Here is a 15458-nt window from a genome sequence, read left to right on the forward strand (position 1 = left end):
TATGCCCTTCCCCTCCATGACCCTCAATATCGTTTGTGATCTTAAATTCACTCTTGTGGTTATCTGGTTACAACTGGCCTCCCCTGCCAGGCTGTGTCTCTCTGAGGGGGCCGAGCATTCAGTGACACGATGGAGTTAGTGTTAATTTTGTTAGACATGATAGTGCTGTTGTGGTAATTTTTTTTTTTTTTTTTTAAGTCTTTATCTGTTGGAGATCCTATTGAAGAATTTATAGGTAAAGCAACATGGTATCTGGGATTTGCTTCTAAGGACTCCAGCCGAACGTAAATAAACATTCAGTGAGGGTACAAAGGAACAAATAAATACCGTCTGTTTGTCGGTTCCTGTTCACAGCCACAGGGGCCTGCAAGGATGCTGGCTGTCCCAGAGACGGGCCTGCAGGGGCTGTGTATTGGTAAGAACCTCCCCCTACCGCTCTGCCCACCCACCACCCCACTCACCCGCCTGGCACTGAAACCCAACCACCAGTCTGTCCCATGGGCCTCTCCCATCAGGGGTCCTGAGAGTCATTCTGTGAGTGTGTGCATGCAGGGAGGTTCTGTGTGCACAGGACTGGGTATGTGAATGTGTGTATGTGGGTGTACGTGCTCAAGGCAGGTCTGTGTTTGTGTATGTGTGTTTGCGCAGGGCAGGTCTGTGTTACCCCCTGCGTGGGTATGAGTGGGTGTGTCTGCAGTCTGTGTGCACAGGACTGTGTATGTGAGTGTGGGTATACGTGTATATATGCACAGGGCAGGTTTGTGTTCACAGGACCCCCGTGTGTGTGTGTGTACATGCATGTGTGTGTGCAGGGAGAGTGTACGTGCACAGGACTGGGTATGTGAATGTATGTGTGTGTGTACGTGCTCAGGGTGGGTCTGTGTTCACAAAACTCCCTGTATGTAAGTGTGTGTGTACGTGTGTGTGCAGAGAGGATTTGCATGCACAGGACTGTGTGTGTGTGTGGAGGTGTGTTTTGTGCAGGGTCTGTGTGTAGAGGACCTTGTGTGAGTATGTGTATATGTGTGTGTGCATCTGTTTGTCTATCTGCCTGCAGGTAGGTCTCTGTGCACAGAGCCTTGTGTGAGAGTGTGTATATCCGCAGGTGGGTCTGTGTGCAAAGAATTCTGTGTGAGTGCATGCACGTCTGCCTGTGCCTGGTCTGGGAGCAGGCTCTGGATTCTCTGCAGGAGTGGGAGGCAGGAGAGACACTCCTCAGGAAGTCCACTCACAAAGACCTGGTGGGCTGGGCCTTTCCTTCCTGCCTGCTTTCCCAGGCTCAAACCACAGCAACTTGGCCCCTCAAGCTGGAGCTGGTGGCAGGGCCCGAGCCTGTGAGGCTGCCTGAGGAAGGGGTGCCCTTGGAATGTGACCACCATGCCCCTGCCCCTCTGGCACTTCAAGACAGACTCCAGCCCTGTCCAGGCACTTCCCAGAGTCCCCCTTGTGCCTGGCCCCTGACATATGTCCCCAGGGCACCCCAAGGCCAGTGAGGGCTGGGACCTGTCTAGGACCACAAAGCAGGGCTGCGGCTGAGAGAGCACAGGCCCCGGCTTAGCCTGGAGCCAGACAGCCTGCTTGATTTGTCCACAGACCGTCATGCCAGACCGTACTCAGCCTCCCTGGACAGCCTCTGAGGCCCCTCCACAGACCTCTGCACAGCGCCAGAGCACCTCGCATGGGCTGTAGCAAAGCCCAATGGGATGGTGACTGGCCGCCAGCCCACATCTGGGAGACGTCCAGCCAGCCTCCGGCCTCTTGACCCACCGGGTCCTCCAAGCCAGGCCTGAGGCTGCCTTCCAGAGGCTGCTCGATGTCCCTCCCACAAAAGGTTCAACCCAGTCCTGGGCCTGCGAGAGGGTCTCAGTGGGGCAGGAGGCTGAGCCAAATGCTGGCTGGAGGCAGGGGCAGATTAACTAGTAAGCAAGGTATGTACCAGCTTACATTAAGCAAGGTACGCACAGGCTTACTTGTGTTTACTTACTAATCTGTAGTGAACAATTTCACATGGGGGCGATGTGGTGAAAAACAGGTGAAATCGTTCATTATGGATTAGTAAGTACGCACAAGTAAGCCCCTGTGTACCTTGCTTATTGGGTAATCCATCCCTGGCTCGAGGGGAGTGTTTGTGGGGGCAGGGGCATCAGACTTCCTAGCTTTGTGGACAACCCCCAGCTCAGGGCTGGGGAAGGAGAGGTGCTGCCCTCCCCCTCTTCATCCTCCCCAAGCAGCCAGCTGGACTTGTCTGTGGCCTTTGCAAGGAGGCGGGAAGGGGGTGGCTCCCTCAAGTCCTGATTAGAACCATGTGGCCAGACTTTAGTGGAGAAGGGAGTAGCCCCATCTCTGCCCCAACAGTCCCACCCCCGACCCAGTTGGGTCTGTAGTTCTGCCACCTTTTCTGGCTTCTCCACCCTCCACCACCCCCACCCCCAGGGGATCACCTGCCCCATCTCTCCTGCCCTTCCATCTCTGAACTCAGTCTCCCCCATCACAGTGCTTCTCTGTCTCTCTCTCCCCTACCCTATGTGTCTGAGGGGTGCTAGGAGACATTGAGGCCCCCAGGTGGAGCTTGGGTCACCCGCCAGAGATGGGCTGTCTCTAACTGATAATAGGCCCCAACCCCATTTATGAAACCCACAGCCAACCAGGCACTTCCCTGGCAAAGCCTCTAATTCCTCCCCCACAAAAAACTTTGCCCAGCAGGGTTGTCAGCACCTTTATGGGGCCAACACTCAAGCCTGGGTCTAGGGTCCTACCCCTGTCCCCCATCATGTCCTACCCTCCCCCTTTAGTCCCTCCCTCAGCAGGGCACCCCTTGCCTTGGCCTAGCAGGGACTGATGGAGAACTTCCCAGTGTCAGGGCTGGATCAGGGCCACCAGCCCCCTGCCCTGATGGCACTAGGGTGACCTGCCCTTTCTTCTCTTTAGGCTCCAGCCCAGAACGGTCTCCAGTGCCCAGCCCGCCTGGCTCCCCAAGGACCCAGGATACCTGCGGCATTGCCCCCCTCACACCATCACAGTCTCCAGTAAGCCTTCAAGGGATTGGGTGGTGGGTGGCCGGGGGCAGGGTGCGGCTAGAAGGGGGCTGTGCCTCCAGAGAGCAAGGCCTGGTGCCTGGCAGAGCCCTGGCAAGACCTGGGCGGGGAAGGAGGAGGGGCTGGGGGGGGGCACCATGCCTTCTGTCTCTGAACATTCCAGCCATGGTCCCTCCAGCAGGGGTGGCCTTAGACTGTAGGAGTAACAATTCTACTGAGAAGGTGAGCCCAGATGACACCCGGGGCCATTGCAGCCTGCCTGGCTGGGGCAGGTGTACCTCTGAGCATGAGATGTTTCTAGATCCCCAGAGCAGTAGGACTCCCAGAATACCCCCCACCCCACCCCCATCAACCATCCAAAAAACCCAAACCCATTGCCATCGAGTCGATTCTGACTTATAGCGACCGTATAGGACAGAGTAGAACTGCCCCATAGAGTTTCCAAGGAGTTCCTGGTGCATTCAAACTGCTGACCTTTTGGTTAGCAGACGTAGCTCTTAACCACTACGCCACCAGGGTTTCCCCCGTCAGTCACACCCCATCTTAATCCCAGGGAGAGGGGAGACAATATTGATAAAAAATAGTTTGGAAACTACTTGCTAGAGGTATCCAGGATGCAACTCGCTCAAGCTCTGAGTCACCCCATCCTGGATAGCATCACCCTGGTGATCCAGCTTGGGGACTGTCTGTTCTCAGGGAGCCCAAGCCTGGCCTGGGAGAAGGCAGGGGCTACTCTAGGCATGGGCACGGGCATCTCCTCTCTACCACAAAATTGTCCAGAGTCTGGTTTGTGTCACTGTGGCCACAACAGCAAGGGGGTGAAATCTACACAGGCCCATGAGCTATAAAGCTGCCCAGAGGAGGAAAATTGCTCCCAGCTGGGCCCAGGCTGGTGGCAGGCAGGAAGATGGTGGGAGAGGGGGGTGGTATGAAGGCAGTCCAGGCAGGAGCTAGATGGGAGAGTGAGCAGAGAAGTGGAGGCAGGAAAGCAGGAGCGTGAGCCAAAAACTACACAGGGCTATCTGAGAGCCCTTGGGGCTATCTGAGCATTTGGCGTTTCCAGGGCTCAGCCTGGAGCCGGGGAGGGGAGGGGGCCCAGGCAGGTGGGGGTGGGCCAGGGCTGGGCTGGGCCCAGTCGGCAGAGAGGAGGGGCTGCCAAGGGCAGTCAGCCCAGCCCTGCTGGCTGCTTGCTGACTCCAGATCCTGCCCTTGCAGAAGCCCGATGCCCGAGCCCCACAGCAGGCCCTCTTCTCTGTGGTGGTGGCCATCGACTTTGGCACCACATCCAGTGGCTATGCCTTCAGTTTTGCCAGTGACCCTGAGGCCATCCACATGATGAGGTGAGGGTGGCTGGGCTGGCAAATTGGGGAGGGGGGCAGGGTGGGCCTGGCCCAGAAATACTGTCACTGAGTAGACATGAGGTCTCCTTAGAGCCCCTTGCACTCCAAGCCCGGGGATCCTTGACTCGTTTGGAGCAGCTCCCTACCCTCTGCAGGAAATGTCAGGCTTTGTTTTTAATTTTAAACATTACCGAGATATAGTAAACATACAGTACAATACACAAATCTTTTTCTGGGCTTATACAAACACACACACACATATATGCATATACTTTTTTTTTTAATGAAAGTGGGATAGCATACAATTTGCTTTATTTTAAACTTTCAACAGTATTTTGTAGCTGTTTCGTGTCAGTACATACAGAGCTACCACTTTCTTTATCAGCTGCATAGTATTCCATAGTACAGATGTGTCAAAATTTAGCCAGTCCCCTACCGATAGTTTTAGGGGTTTTTTTCCCTTTCATTTTTTACGATTACAAAAAGTGCTGCAGTGAATATCCTTCTTTGAAAATTTGTGCTAAGATTTCTGTAGGATAGACTCCTAGAGGTGGATCCTTGGGTCAACATCTCAAACGACATCTCAGACAAACCCAAACACCTTTCGAGAATGTTTTTCTAGGTTTGAAGGCTTAGGACCTTAGTCTCATGGGAGAACTCAGTCAATTGGCACCACAAAGTTCATGTTCTGCATCCTAGTGAGGTGAGTACTATCTGGGGTCTTAAAAGCTTGCGAACAGCCATCTAAGATACAACTATTGGTCTCTACTCATCCAGAGCAAAAGAGAAAGAAGGAAACCAAAGTCTCAGAGAAGAAACTAGTCTACAGGGCTAATGGCCTACACAAGTCACAGCCTCATCGACCCTAGATTGTGCCTGGCTAACACTACCCACCATTCTGATCAAGGCCACAACAGATGGACCCTGATAGAATGGGAGAAAAATGTGGAACAGAACTCAAATTCTTAAAAAGTCCAGACTTACTGGACCAGTTGAGACTAGAGGACTCTCTGAGACTATCACCCTGAGATACTCTTTAAACCTTGAACCGAAACTATCCCCTGAAGTCACCTGTTAGTGAAATAATAGATTGGCACACAAAATAAAGGATATTACACATGAGTACGGTGTTCCAGTAAAAAACCATCTATATGAGACCAAAAGGTCAATAATCACTCTAAAGCAAAGATGAGAACATAAGGGGACAGGGAAACCAGAGTACTGGAAATGGAACAACCAGAACGCAATTAAAGAAAATGTTGACAGATTGTGAAAAATGTAATTAATATCACTGAACAATTTATGTAGAAATTGTCAAATGGGAACCTAATTTGCTGTGTAAACTTTCACTGAAAACACATTATTTTAAAAAAATATCTCAAATGAAAAGCAAGGAAATGAAGGTCCACGGATTAACCGAGTTGACAAGTCACCCATAGTTTTCATGAAAGAGATGTTTAAAAAATCCATTCTGATGTTGCTGGGCTTTGTTTGAACACTGCCCTAGGAGGCCTGACCCTTTGAATGTGTCTTAGGTGGGGCTGCAGCCAGTGGGTAGAGCTATAGCAGAAGACCCCAGATCTTCCAACCCAGACCAAGATGGGGGTTATAGGCAAATTTTCCAAGGGCCTGAGAGACTGGATGGAAGGATAGATGGAGAGATGGATGACTTGAGCTGCATGAGCCTAGGCTTCCCTTCCTTTTTCTTTACTCGCTCCACATCCACAGGTGGCCACAAAGGCTCTGGGCACTTACAGTCCTCTAGGAGCTGCAGGGCATCCTAGCCGGCACACACTTTTCAGCATAGGTGGCTGAGCACTACTTAGTACTCAGCCCTGTGCTGGGGCCAAGGAATACCCAACCACTTCTCTCCATGGCCACCACCCCTGCCTTAGTTCAGTCCCCACCCTTTCTCTCATCTAAACAGTTGCAGCATCCTCCCCCGCCCTGCCCCAGTTTACCTTCTCCATCCTCCTTTGCCTCTAATCTTGCTACATGGGGACCAGTAACCTTTCTAAAGGCATCCGATCATTCCCCTACTTAAAATACACCAAGATAGACTTCTGCTATGGCATCCAATGCTCTTCCTTACCTGACCTTATCATCCCTGTGTTTTTTTCTGCTGCCTGTTGAGCCAGCTTACAGATAGTTCCCCCAGCTCTTTCACACATGCTGTTTCCTCTGCCTGTATTCCCTGCTCTTTCATCAAAAGGCTGCTGCAGTGAGATTGGACCTCGAGCTTGGCCTGGAGAGGTCAGGCATCAGAAGAGGAGGAGGAAAGGGAGGAAGGACTTGCCAGGCTAACAAACTAGGCAGGGAGTTCTGGGTAGAGACCTGGATGGCGCCTGCAGACAGGGAGGTTTGGAATCTCATTTAGGTTTTCGGGGCCTGCCAGAGGTGTGTGGATGGGAATGGTCCTGAAAGGCCTAGAAGGAGCTGGGCTGTGGAAAACCGCCTGGAGGCGGCAAACCTGCTGGCAAGGAGAACGCTCCCGCTAGGGTCCCCAGAGAGGCACATGAGGCGGCTGGACTGGGGAAGGCGGATGATGGTTTGCTGCTGCTGCTGCTGAGGGTGCAGACAGGCGACGCCAGTTGATGCACTTCATGGGACAGGGCAGAAGCTGAGGATATCAGGTGGGACCTGTGGCCCCATGGATGGGGAGGATCCCATGGGCATCATTTATGGGGATATAAGTGGGTGCCAGACACCGTGTTCCTATATTTGCTCTTCACAAGAACCCTCAGAGGTAGGTACCATTATTATTCCCATTTTACAGATGGGAAGATTGAAGCTCAGGGAGGCTAAGTAACCTGCCCAAGATCACACAGCTGGCCCCAAAGCTAGCCCCCCTCCTACCTCCTGAAGGGAGGGTTGCGGCCAATTCCGCTGATCTACCGCCCTAAACCTCCGCAGGAAATGGGAGGGCGGAGACCCAGGCGTAGCCCACCAAAAGACCCCGACCTCCCTGCTGCTGACCCCGGAGGGCGCCTTTCACAGCTTTGGCTACACAGCCCGCGACTACTACCACGATCTGGACCCCGAGGAGGCTCGGGACTGGCTCTACTTCGAAAAGTTCAAGATGAAGATCCACAGCGCCACTGTGAGTTACTTTCCGGTTCGTGGCAGGGCTCCAGCCAGGGAGGCGGGGCCACGAGGGGAAAGAGCGGGGCCAGTGGAGGGTGGAGCAAAACTAAAAGGTGTGAAGGGATCTGCGGAAGGCGTAGCAGCGGGGGGGCGGGGCTAAAAGAAGAAGAATAGAGTGTGGGCGGGACTCAGACGTGAGAAGGAGCGAGGGCGGAGCTAAGACGTGACGATAGCGTTAGAGGAGAGGCGGGACTAAGAAGGGACTTGAGGTGGGAACTGAGTTTATGTGAAATTGAGACCAGAGTGGGAGTTGGTCCTAAAAAGCAGGAAAGCACTAGGAAATAGGGTGATTTTAAGAGAAAGATCTTTAGGAAATGGGGGCAGAGCTAAGACTCCCCCCCTGCAGAGCCACCCTGTATTCCTGCCAGGATCTCACTTTGAAGACTCAGCTAGAGGCTGTAAATGGAAAGAAAATGCCCGCCCTGGAGGTGTTCGCCCATGCCCTGCGATTCTTCAAGGAGCACGCCCTTCAGGTGCGTTGCGCCTCCACACCTGCTGGCCTGGGGTGGGACACTCCCCAGCCCCCTCTACTCCCTTCCTTTCCCCACACCCACTGCTGCCCTCATCCCACCCTGTCCACCCCACTGGTATCCACCGCCAGAGACCGTTTTTCTCCAGTTCTCTGCCTTTCAGTCTGTAGAGCCCGCAACAGGCCATACAGGTGTGTGTGGGGGGAGAGGGTAGCGATTCTGAGTCCTTCCTGAAGTTGGATTAGTTCCTCCAGCTCCCAAACAGGACTGATCCGCTCCCTCTACCCCAGCCATTCGCCCCCCTCACTCCTTCCTCCTCCTCCAGGAGCTGAGGGAGCAGTGCCCATCGATGCCAGAGAAGGACACTGTGCGCTGGGTGTTGACGGTGCCCGCCATCTGGAAGCAGCCAGCCAAGCAGTTCATGCGGGAGGCTGCCTACCTGGTGAGGACATGCAGGCAGAGCAGAGAGCATTGCTCAGGAGAGCCCTAGAGATGACCCATACCCCCCACCCCCTCTGCCACCTTTAGGACCATAGAGTCACTGTGTAAAGATCTCCAGACTCCCCCTGCTGGGAATTTTGGGAGTTGTTGCCACCAGGACAGGGAGTGGACCTGCAGGACCAGAGCGCAGATTAGCATGGGGAACAGCACAGCGCAGCTTAACTAGTGTCATAAATAAGGTTCCCTAGAAGCAAAGCAGCTTTCAGCAGTAGATTGGGATTCTTGTGCGTGTGGTCTATTGAAGAAGTGCTCTCAGGAGAAAGAGGAGGGAGGGAAGCAGGACAGGACCATGAACCAGAAGGAAGGATGTGGTCTCATCTGGAATCTAACCTCAGTCTGATCCCATGGGGAGCTCTGGAGCAAGAATTGTACCATAGCATTGGCCATGGTAGGGCAAGAGGGCTGGCTTTTTGTGGTCCGTATCAATCTGTCATTGGTTGCTGGAGAAGAGGGAGGGAAACCTCTCCTAGTGAGGTGGTTCCCATTCAGCTGAGGGCAGAGAAGGGGACAGCTGCGTGCTGATAGCAACCAACACTCACAGTAGCTGGGCAGGGCACCAAGAACATCTCCTTCAGCCAGCACCAGTATTTTCAGGGAACCCCTTCATTGTAGGTTCTTGAGCTGGGGAAACAGGGCTGTGAAACTATGAAGGGAGGTGATTCTGGCCAGCATTTGCTGGTCTTCCTACCACAAGAAATGCCCAAAAGTCTGTGGGTTGGGGGGAGTGGGTGGCCCAGGCTCTCCCCACCCCAGGCCAGAGGAGGGACACGGCCTCCCAGAGCAAGACTCATTGCTTGGTCCTGCCCCTGTGGCCTTGGGAGACAGACCCTAGGACCTCCAAAAGAGAGCTCAGGCCTGCCTATGGACGCCCCCTGGAGGATACCAGGACCCCCAACAGCCCCCCCACACACCTGTGGGCCAGGCATGTCCCATAAACCAGGTCGGCACGTACCTGTCCTTGTCACTGGAAGGAGCTAACTCAGAACCCACGGGGACCCGGATGAAAGCAAGATTGCCCCTAGCCAGAACAAACACCCCCCACCCCACTGCCTCCCTGCCTGTCTACCCACCCTGCTTCCTCCCACACTGTTCCCTGCTGCCTGCTCAGGAAGGGCTGGTCCTGAGCAGGAAGTTTTGATACCCACCCACACCCATCCCCCACCTGGTCAGAATCTGGGGAATCCCACAAAACCATAAAAGTACTTCCCCTGGGGATCTCCACACCCCAGATTCCAAGTAGTCTTCTCCCTCAACCTGGCCTGTCTTGGTTTGTGGATTTCCACCATTAGAGTTTTCTTCCTTCTACACCAGACTTCCTAGAGTTCTCCTGGGAGAGGGAAGGCCTGTGGCCACTGTCCAACACCAGCCTGGTGGAGGAAGAGGGTTTTGTAAGCCAAAGGGGGCCCCCCACATCTCTGATTGAGATTATACCCCCCACCCTGACCAGCCTTGCACCAATAAAGGGGACCCTGCTGCAGCCCTGCCTCCTTGGCAACTCAGAGTGGCAGATCCAGGCGTTCTAGTCCACACTCTGGGGTCTCTCCTGGGGACTATCCTGAGGCTTCCTAGGCCACAGCATGGTCACAGGGTGGGTGTGAGGCAACGCTAAATGTACGCAGCATAGGGGGCCTGGGAGGCCTAGCCTGGATGAGGTAGGGTGTGGAGAGGGTGGGAGCCACACAGGCCCTGGACCCCCACCCTGGGGTGCCATCTTAGAGGTGACAGCCCATGGCGCTGCCCAGCCCTGCCCGCCACCCATCCCCAGGCCGGCCTGGTGTCCCGAGAGAATGCAGAGCAGCTACTCATCGCACTGGAGCCCGAGGCTGCCTCTGTCTACTGTCGAAAGCTGCGTCTGCACCAGCTTGTGGACCTGAGCAGCTGGGCCCCCGGCGGTGGGCGCCTGGGGGAGCGCCGCTCCATCGACTCCAGCTTCCGGCAGGGTGAGCTCTCCCCTGGGGCACTGTCCAGTGCTGGGCTTGGAGGTGGTCACCTTTGGAGGGTCAGAGGATCGCTGAGGCTGGAGGCACAGCCATGTCCACCATGAAGGGGTGAGGCCCCCATCCTGGGGGAGCCCAATCTGAGGGGTTAGAAACACCCCTGAGGGAGTCTAGTCTGAGTGGGGGAGACAAAGCCCTGCCCAGGGGAACCCAGTCTGAGGAAGAGACACATCCCTGAGGAAGCCCAGTCTTGGGGGGAAGACAGCCCTGACATGCGGGAGCCCAGTCTGAGAAGAGGTTTCACCTTGCTCTTGGGGAGCACGATCTGAGGGGGTAGGACTTAGCCCAGAGGGAGCGCAGTCTGAGGCTATGAGGGAGACAGAGTCTGCCCTGAGGGAACATGCTCTGGTATGGACAAAGCACCCACTCTGAGCTGAAGGGACAGGTCTTCAGGAACCCTTCTCAGTTCATTTCCTCAAATAGCCATGGCACCATCTGCGCCGCTTTGTCACCTCCCCCCTCACACACATACATTAGCCCCGGTTCCAGCCTTCAGGTCCAGGTGCTGAGGCCAAGGACAGCTGTGGTCAACCTTAGCCACCTTCCCAGATAACCATCTCCTGTGACAGGGAGCTCCCCTGGGACCTTCCAGGGCCTGTGTCCCGCTCCCCAACTGAGCTCCTCCAAACCCTCCTAACCCTGATTTTGCCCTGACCTGAGTCCTGAAGGTTAGGGGAAGGCTGTGGTCAGAAATACTCCCCCCGCCCGGCTGGTGGTTACAGTGCCTGAGGTTACCCCAGTGGGTTTCTGTGGACCCTTTGGGGTTCAACACTGCTGTGTCTCAGTCAGTGGTGGGGCAGGGGTTTCAGGAGCACTGGCTGCTCCAGGTGCTCACAGGGGGCCCTAGCGGGTGGACGAGAATTGAATGCGGTGGCTGGGGCACCTCCTTCTCATCTCACTCTCCCGCCCCACAGCCCGAGAGCAGCTGCGAAGGTCCCGCCACAGCCGCACATTCCTGGTGGAGTCGGGCGTCGGAGAGCTGTGGGCAGAGTTGCAAGCAGGTGGGTGGAGAGAGGGATGGAGATAGTTCCTTGCTCCTGGAGCAACCCGTATCTACGGATGGGGCGGGGCAGAGACATTCGCGAAGCCCTGCCGCTTCCTCCCTCCCGTGTACCTAATCTAGCAACCCCACAGTCACCTGCACCCCACTGCACCCACGGCCACACTCCTAACTCCACTCCTCCGGGTGATTCTCCCTGGACACTCGGAGGGAATTGCAGAGCCCCTGGAGCTGTTTTTTCCCCAATCCTGCACCCCTTTCCCAATGACCTGAGGTTCAAGCAGCTGAAATTCCTTCTGCCTTCCCCCCATCCCCTGCCCCTCCGCAGGCAGGACTTCGGGGCCTGGGCAGGGTTGGATGCCGGGTGAGGCTTAAGGGCGCTCCGGACTGAGGGGGCGAGTATCCACGAGTAGGTGCCTGTGCTTGCCGCCACAGGAGACCGCTACATGGTGGCAGATTGTGGGGGAGGCACCGTGGACCTGACTGTGCACCAGCTGGAGCAGCCTTATGGCACTCTCAAGGAACTCTACAAGGCATCTGGTGAGTAGCCAGGCAGTGCCCTTGATACCCAACGCTCCCTCACCCAGGCCCGGCTAACGCCCCCTGGCGGCCAGGTCGGCGCTGACGCCCCCTCCGTCCCCTGCCCCACACCAGGCGGCCCCTATGGTGCGGTGGGCGTGGACCTGGCCTTTGAGCAGCTGCTGGGCCGCATCTTTGGCGAGGACTTCATCAACACTTTCAAAAGGGAACGGCCTGCAGCCTGGGTGGATTTAACCATCGCCTTCGAGGCCCGTAAACGCACAGCGGGTCCGCACCGTGCTGGCGCACTCAACATCTCCCTGCCCTTCTCCTTCATCGACTTCTACCGCAAGCAGCGAGGCCACAATGTGGAGACGGCCCTGCGCAGGAGCAGGTGTGCCTGGGGACCGCAGGCTGGGGCAGGGTTTGCCAATGGGCAACAGCCCACCCGCCCCGCAAGGGAGGGTCATAGGCACCTGTAGGCGGTGGGATTCACTTGATCCCCCTCTTCCCCCCCCCCCCACATCTTGCCATCTCCGGAGGCAGGGGGAGGGGTGTGAGTACACCAGTGGGGCAGGCTCCACCCCAGGATTCCGCAGCCCCAGCTGGGGCAGGAGGGAGGATCATGGGCACCTCCCCTCTAGAAAGGTCCGGCGTCTCTGCTCACACGCACCGCCATATCCACACGCACTGTGCCAGCTAGTGCCAAAGCCTCTGGGAGAGCGGGGTGGGGATAAGGATGAAGGTCCAGGTGATCACCCCTCACACACAACGTGTAGCCAGTGCCCAGGCGCATTTGCCTGGAGGCCGGACTAGGCCCGCCGACCTAAGCTGGGGCAGGCAACTGGACCAGCTTGTGCCCCCTTCACCACCCACAGCGTGAACTTCGTGAAGTGGTCCTCACAGGGGATGCTCCGGATGTCCTGCGAGGCCATGAACGAGCTCTTCCAACCCACTGTCAGCGGGATCATCCAGCACATCGGTGAGCACCTGAGCTCGGGTCCCCTATCTACCCCCACGTACACACCCCGATGTGGGAGTAATTCCCATCAGTGCCTGGAAGCCTCTACACACACATACACTGGAATGAGACCCAGCATCATCTGGAACACCTGGGGGACACACTGCTCGCGGTGAAGAGCTAGGAGAGATAATGTGTGGTTTTGCCAATTTAAAGAACCGCTGGCGCCTCAGTTTCCCTCCTGTAAAATGGGGTGGTAGTATTGGGTTCCCCAAAATGTTATCACAAAGATTAAGTGAGCTGAAGTATCTAGAGAGTGAGCACAATGTCTTGCACGTAGTAGGTGTTTCATACATGGAAATTTATATCCTTGCCCACGCCCTCCACATTGTGGTGGGAGACAAAGGGTGGAGTGTATTGGGGAGGCAGCGCCCATGAGGATTGCCAGGAGCCCCCAAGGAAAGCTCGCATTGTTTTCTCTTCGTTTTGTCCACCAGAACCCGGCTGTCGTTTCATAGTTGAAATGGCTAGTTTCTAGTTGACAGAAGGGTACATTCCCCTTCCCCGGGAAGCTGGACCAGTGCAGGGCGAGAGGGGGCGTCAGTGGTCGCGAGGTGGGGGCCTCAGCGCTTTCTCTCGTCTTCTTTTCCCTCCCTCTCCTCCCGGTCCCCCCGTCCTGCAGAGGCGCTGCTTGCGCAGCCAGAGGTGCAAGGCGTGAAACTGCTATTCCTGGTGGGCGGCTTCGCTGAGTCAGCAGTGCTGCAGCACGCAGTGCAGGCGGCGCTGGGCGCCCGCGGCCTGCGCGTTGTCGTCCCGCACGATGTGGGCCTCACCATCCTCAAGGGCGCCGTGCTCTTTGGGCAGTCGCCGGGTGTCGTGCGGGTGCGCCGCTCGCCGCTCACCTATGGCGTGGGCGTGCTGAACCGCTTCGTGGCCGGGCGCCACCCGCCCGACAAGCTGCTGGTTCGCGACGGCCGCCGCTGGTGCACCGACGTCTTTGAGCGCTTCGTGGCCGCCGAGCAGTCGGTGGCCCTGGGCGAGGAGGTGCGGCGCAGCTACTGCCCGGCACGCCCAGGCCAGCGACGCGTGCTTATCAACCTGTACTGCTGCGCCGCCGAGGACGCGCACTTCATCACCGATCCGGGAGTGCGCAAGTGCGGCGCGCTCAGCCTCGATCTCGAGCCCGCCGACTGCGGCCCGGACTCTGCCGGCGCGTCTCCTGGACGTCGCGAGATCCGCACCGCCATGCAGTTTGGCGACACCGAGATTAAGGTCACCGCCGTTGACGTCAGCACCAATCGCTCTGTGCGCGCGGCCATTGACTTTCTTTCTAACTGAGGGCGCGCAGGGCGCAGCGCCGCCCACCCTGTGCTTGGCCCCGTCTGACGCCCTCCTTTGGTCCTGGGGTCTGGGGAGCAGGCTGGGGCAGCCAAATCTGCTAGTTCTGATGTCAGCACCCCTTTCCCCACCCTCTGCCCAGGGGAGATGAGGTCACAGGAGGGTGGGAACACATCCAGAGACGCTACTTTGGGGTTGGGCCCTGGTCCGCTGACTGGAAGGCTGAAGCCCGGCTAAAATGTGGGGCAGGTAAAGGAGATTTAGTGGTTTCCAAGATGGCGCTCCCAGCCCGACAGGAAAGTGTGACCTGCCAGGGCGTGTGACCCCGAAAGCAGAAAGTACCAGAAGACTGAGCCCTGACCTGAACTGAGGGTGGATGGAAGGGTTGGGAGAGAGGTCAAGCACAGCAGGCTGCAGGGAGAGCAGCAGGAGGAAGGGGGTTCTTCACCTGGACACGAAGGGCCAGAGTTCACTGATGGAGTCAGCCCAGGCTGGAAGCCCCGCAGAGCAACCACGTGTGGGGTGGGAAAGTGACACTAGAGGGACAGGGTAGTAGGGCCTTCCTGGGGGTGGTACTGACCCAGGTATGACTGTTAATTGTAGAAAAGGTAGTAGCTGCCTAATGGGGGGAAGAACATATTATTAGGGTGAAGACAATTATGAGGGGATGTGGGAGTGTGCGCAAGGGGGCCTTTCCTTCAGGACAAATGACCCATATGGTAAGGCTTCAAGGGCCAGCCTGTGAATGACCTACTTGTACTCACCCAAAACATGGAAGGGCAGTTCAGGTGGGAATAGGGAAGACAGAAGGAGCACTAGGGGACTGGTCCCAGCTCTTCCATCAACTCAGTGTGGCATTAGGACATTCCCTGCCTACCCATGGGCCTCAGTTTCCCCAAGTGTGAAATGTTAGGTACCTCCCTCCAACTGTGACATGCAACAGCCCCACCTGCCTGAGAACCCTAAGGTGACAATAAAGCATTTATGCTCAAGGTGAAGCCACAGTCTGCTGGTACCACATGACTAGGGAACCCAATAGTGGAGTAGTGGAGGGACCTAGGTTCCAGAAAGAGAAGGGAGAAAACTTTCAGCCATACCCAGGGCTGGGGACTGACCAGAAAGGGGTGTAATGTTTCCCTGTCGGTCATCCCAA

At 56.3% G+C, this 15458-nt stretch overlaps 1 protein-coding gene across 2 annotated transcripts; it reads left to right on the top strand.

The window, feature by feature from the left end:
- The first annotated feature begins 372 nt into the window (after positions 1 to 372).
- On the top strand, positions 373 to 15457 carry HSPA12B (heat shock protein family A (Hsp70) member 12B). 2 transcript variants are annotated; one of them, XM_004383026.2, is made up of 12 exons: positions 373 to 415; positions 2929 to 3026; positions 4251 to 4375; positions 7289 to 7475; positions 7888 to 7992; positions 8315 to 8431; positions 10256 to 10430; positions 11402 to 11488; positions 11923 to 12027; positions 12142 to 12400; positions 12885 to 12988; positions 13650 to 15457. In XM_004383026.2, the coding sequence occupies exons 1-12, from the start codon at positions 373 to 375 to the stop codon at positions 14303 to 14305; spliced, it is 2061 nt and encodes a 686-aa protein (XP_004383083.1). In that variant the 3' UTR covers positions 14306 to 15457. The 2 variants fall into 2 exon arrangements, with proteins under 2 accessions (XP_004383083.1, XP_012412929.1); XM_012557475.2 differs by having other exon boundaries at positions 8318 to 8431.
- The last annotated feature ends 1 nt before the right edge of the window (position 15458 follows it).

The sequence above is a fragment of the Trichechus manatus genome, unplaced genomic scaffold (genome assembly GCF_000243295.1).
Source record: "Trichechus manatus latirostris isolate Lorelei unplaced genomic scaffold, TriManLat1.0 scaffold00104, whole genome shotgun sequence".
Classification (NCBI taxonomy): Eukaryota; Metazoa; Chordata; class Mammalia; order Sirenia; family Trichechidae; genus Trichechus; species Trichechus manatus.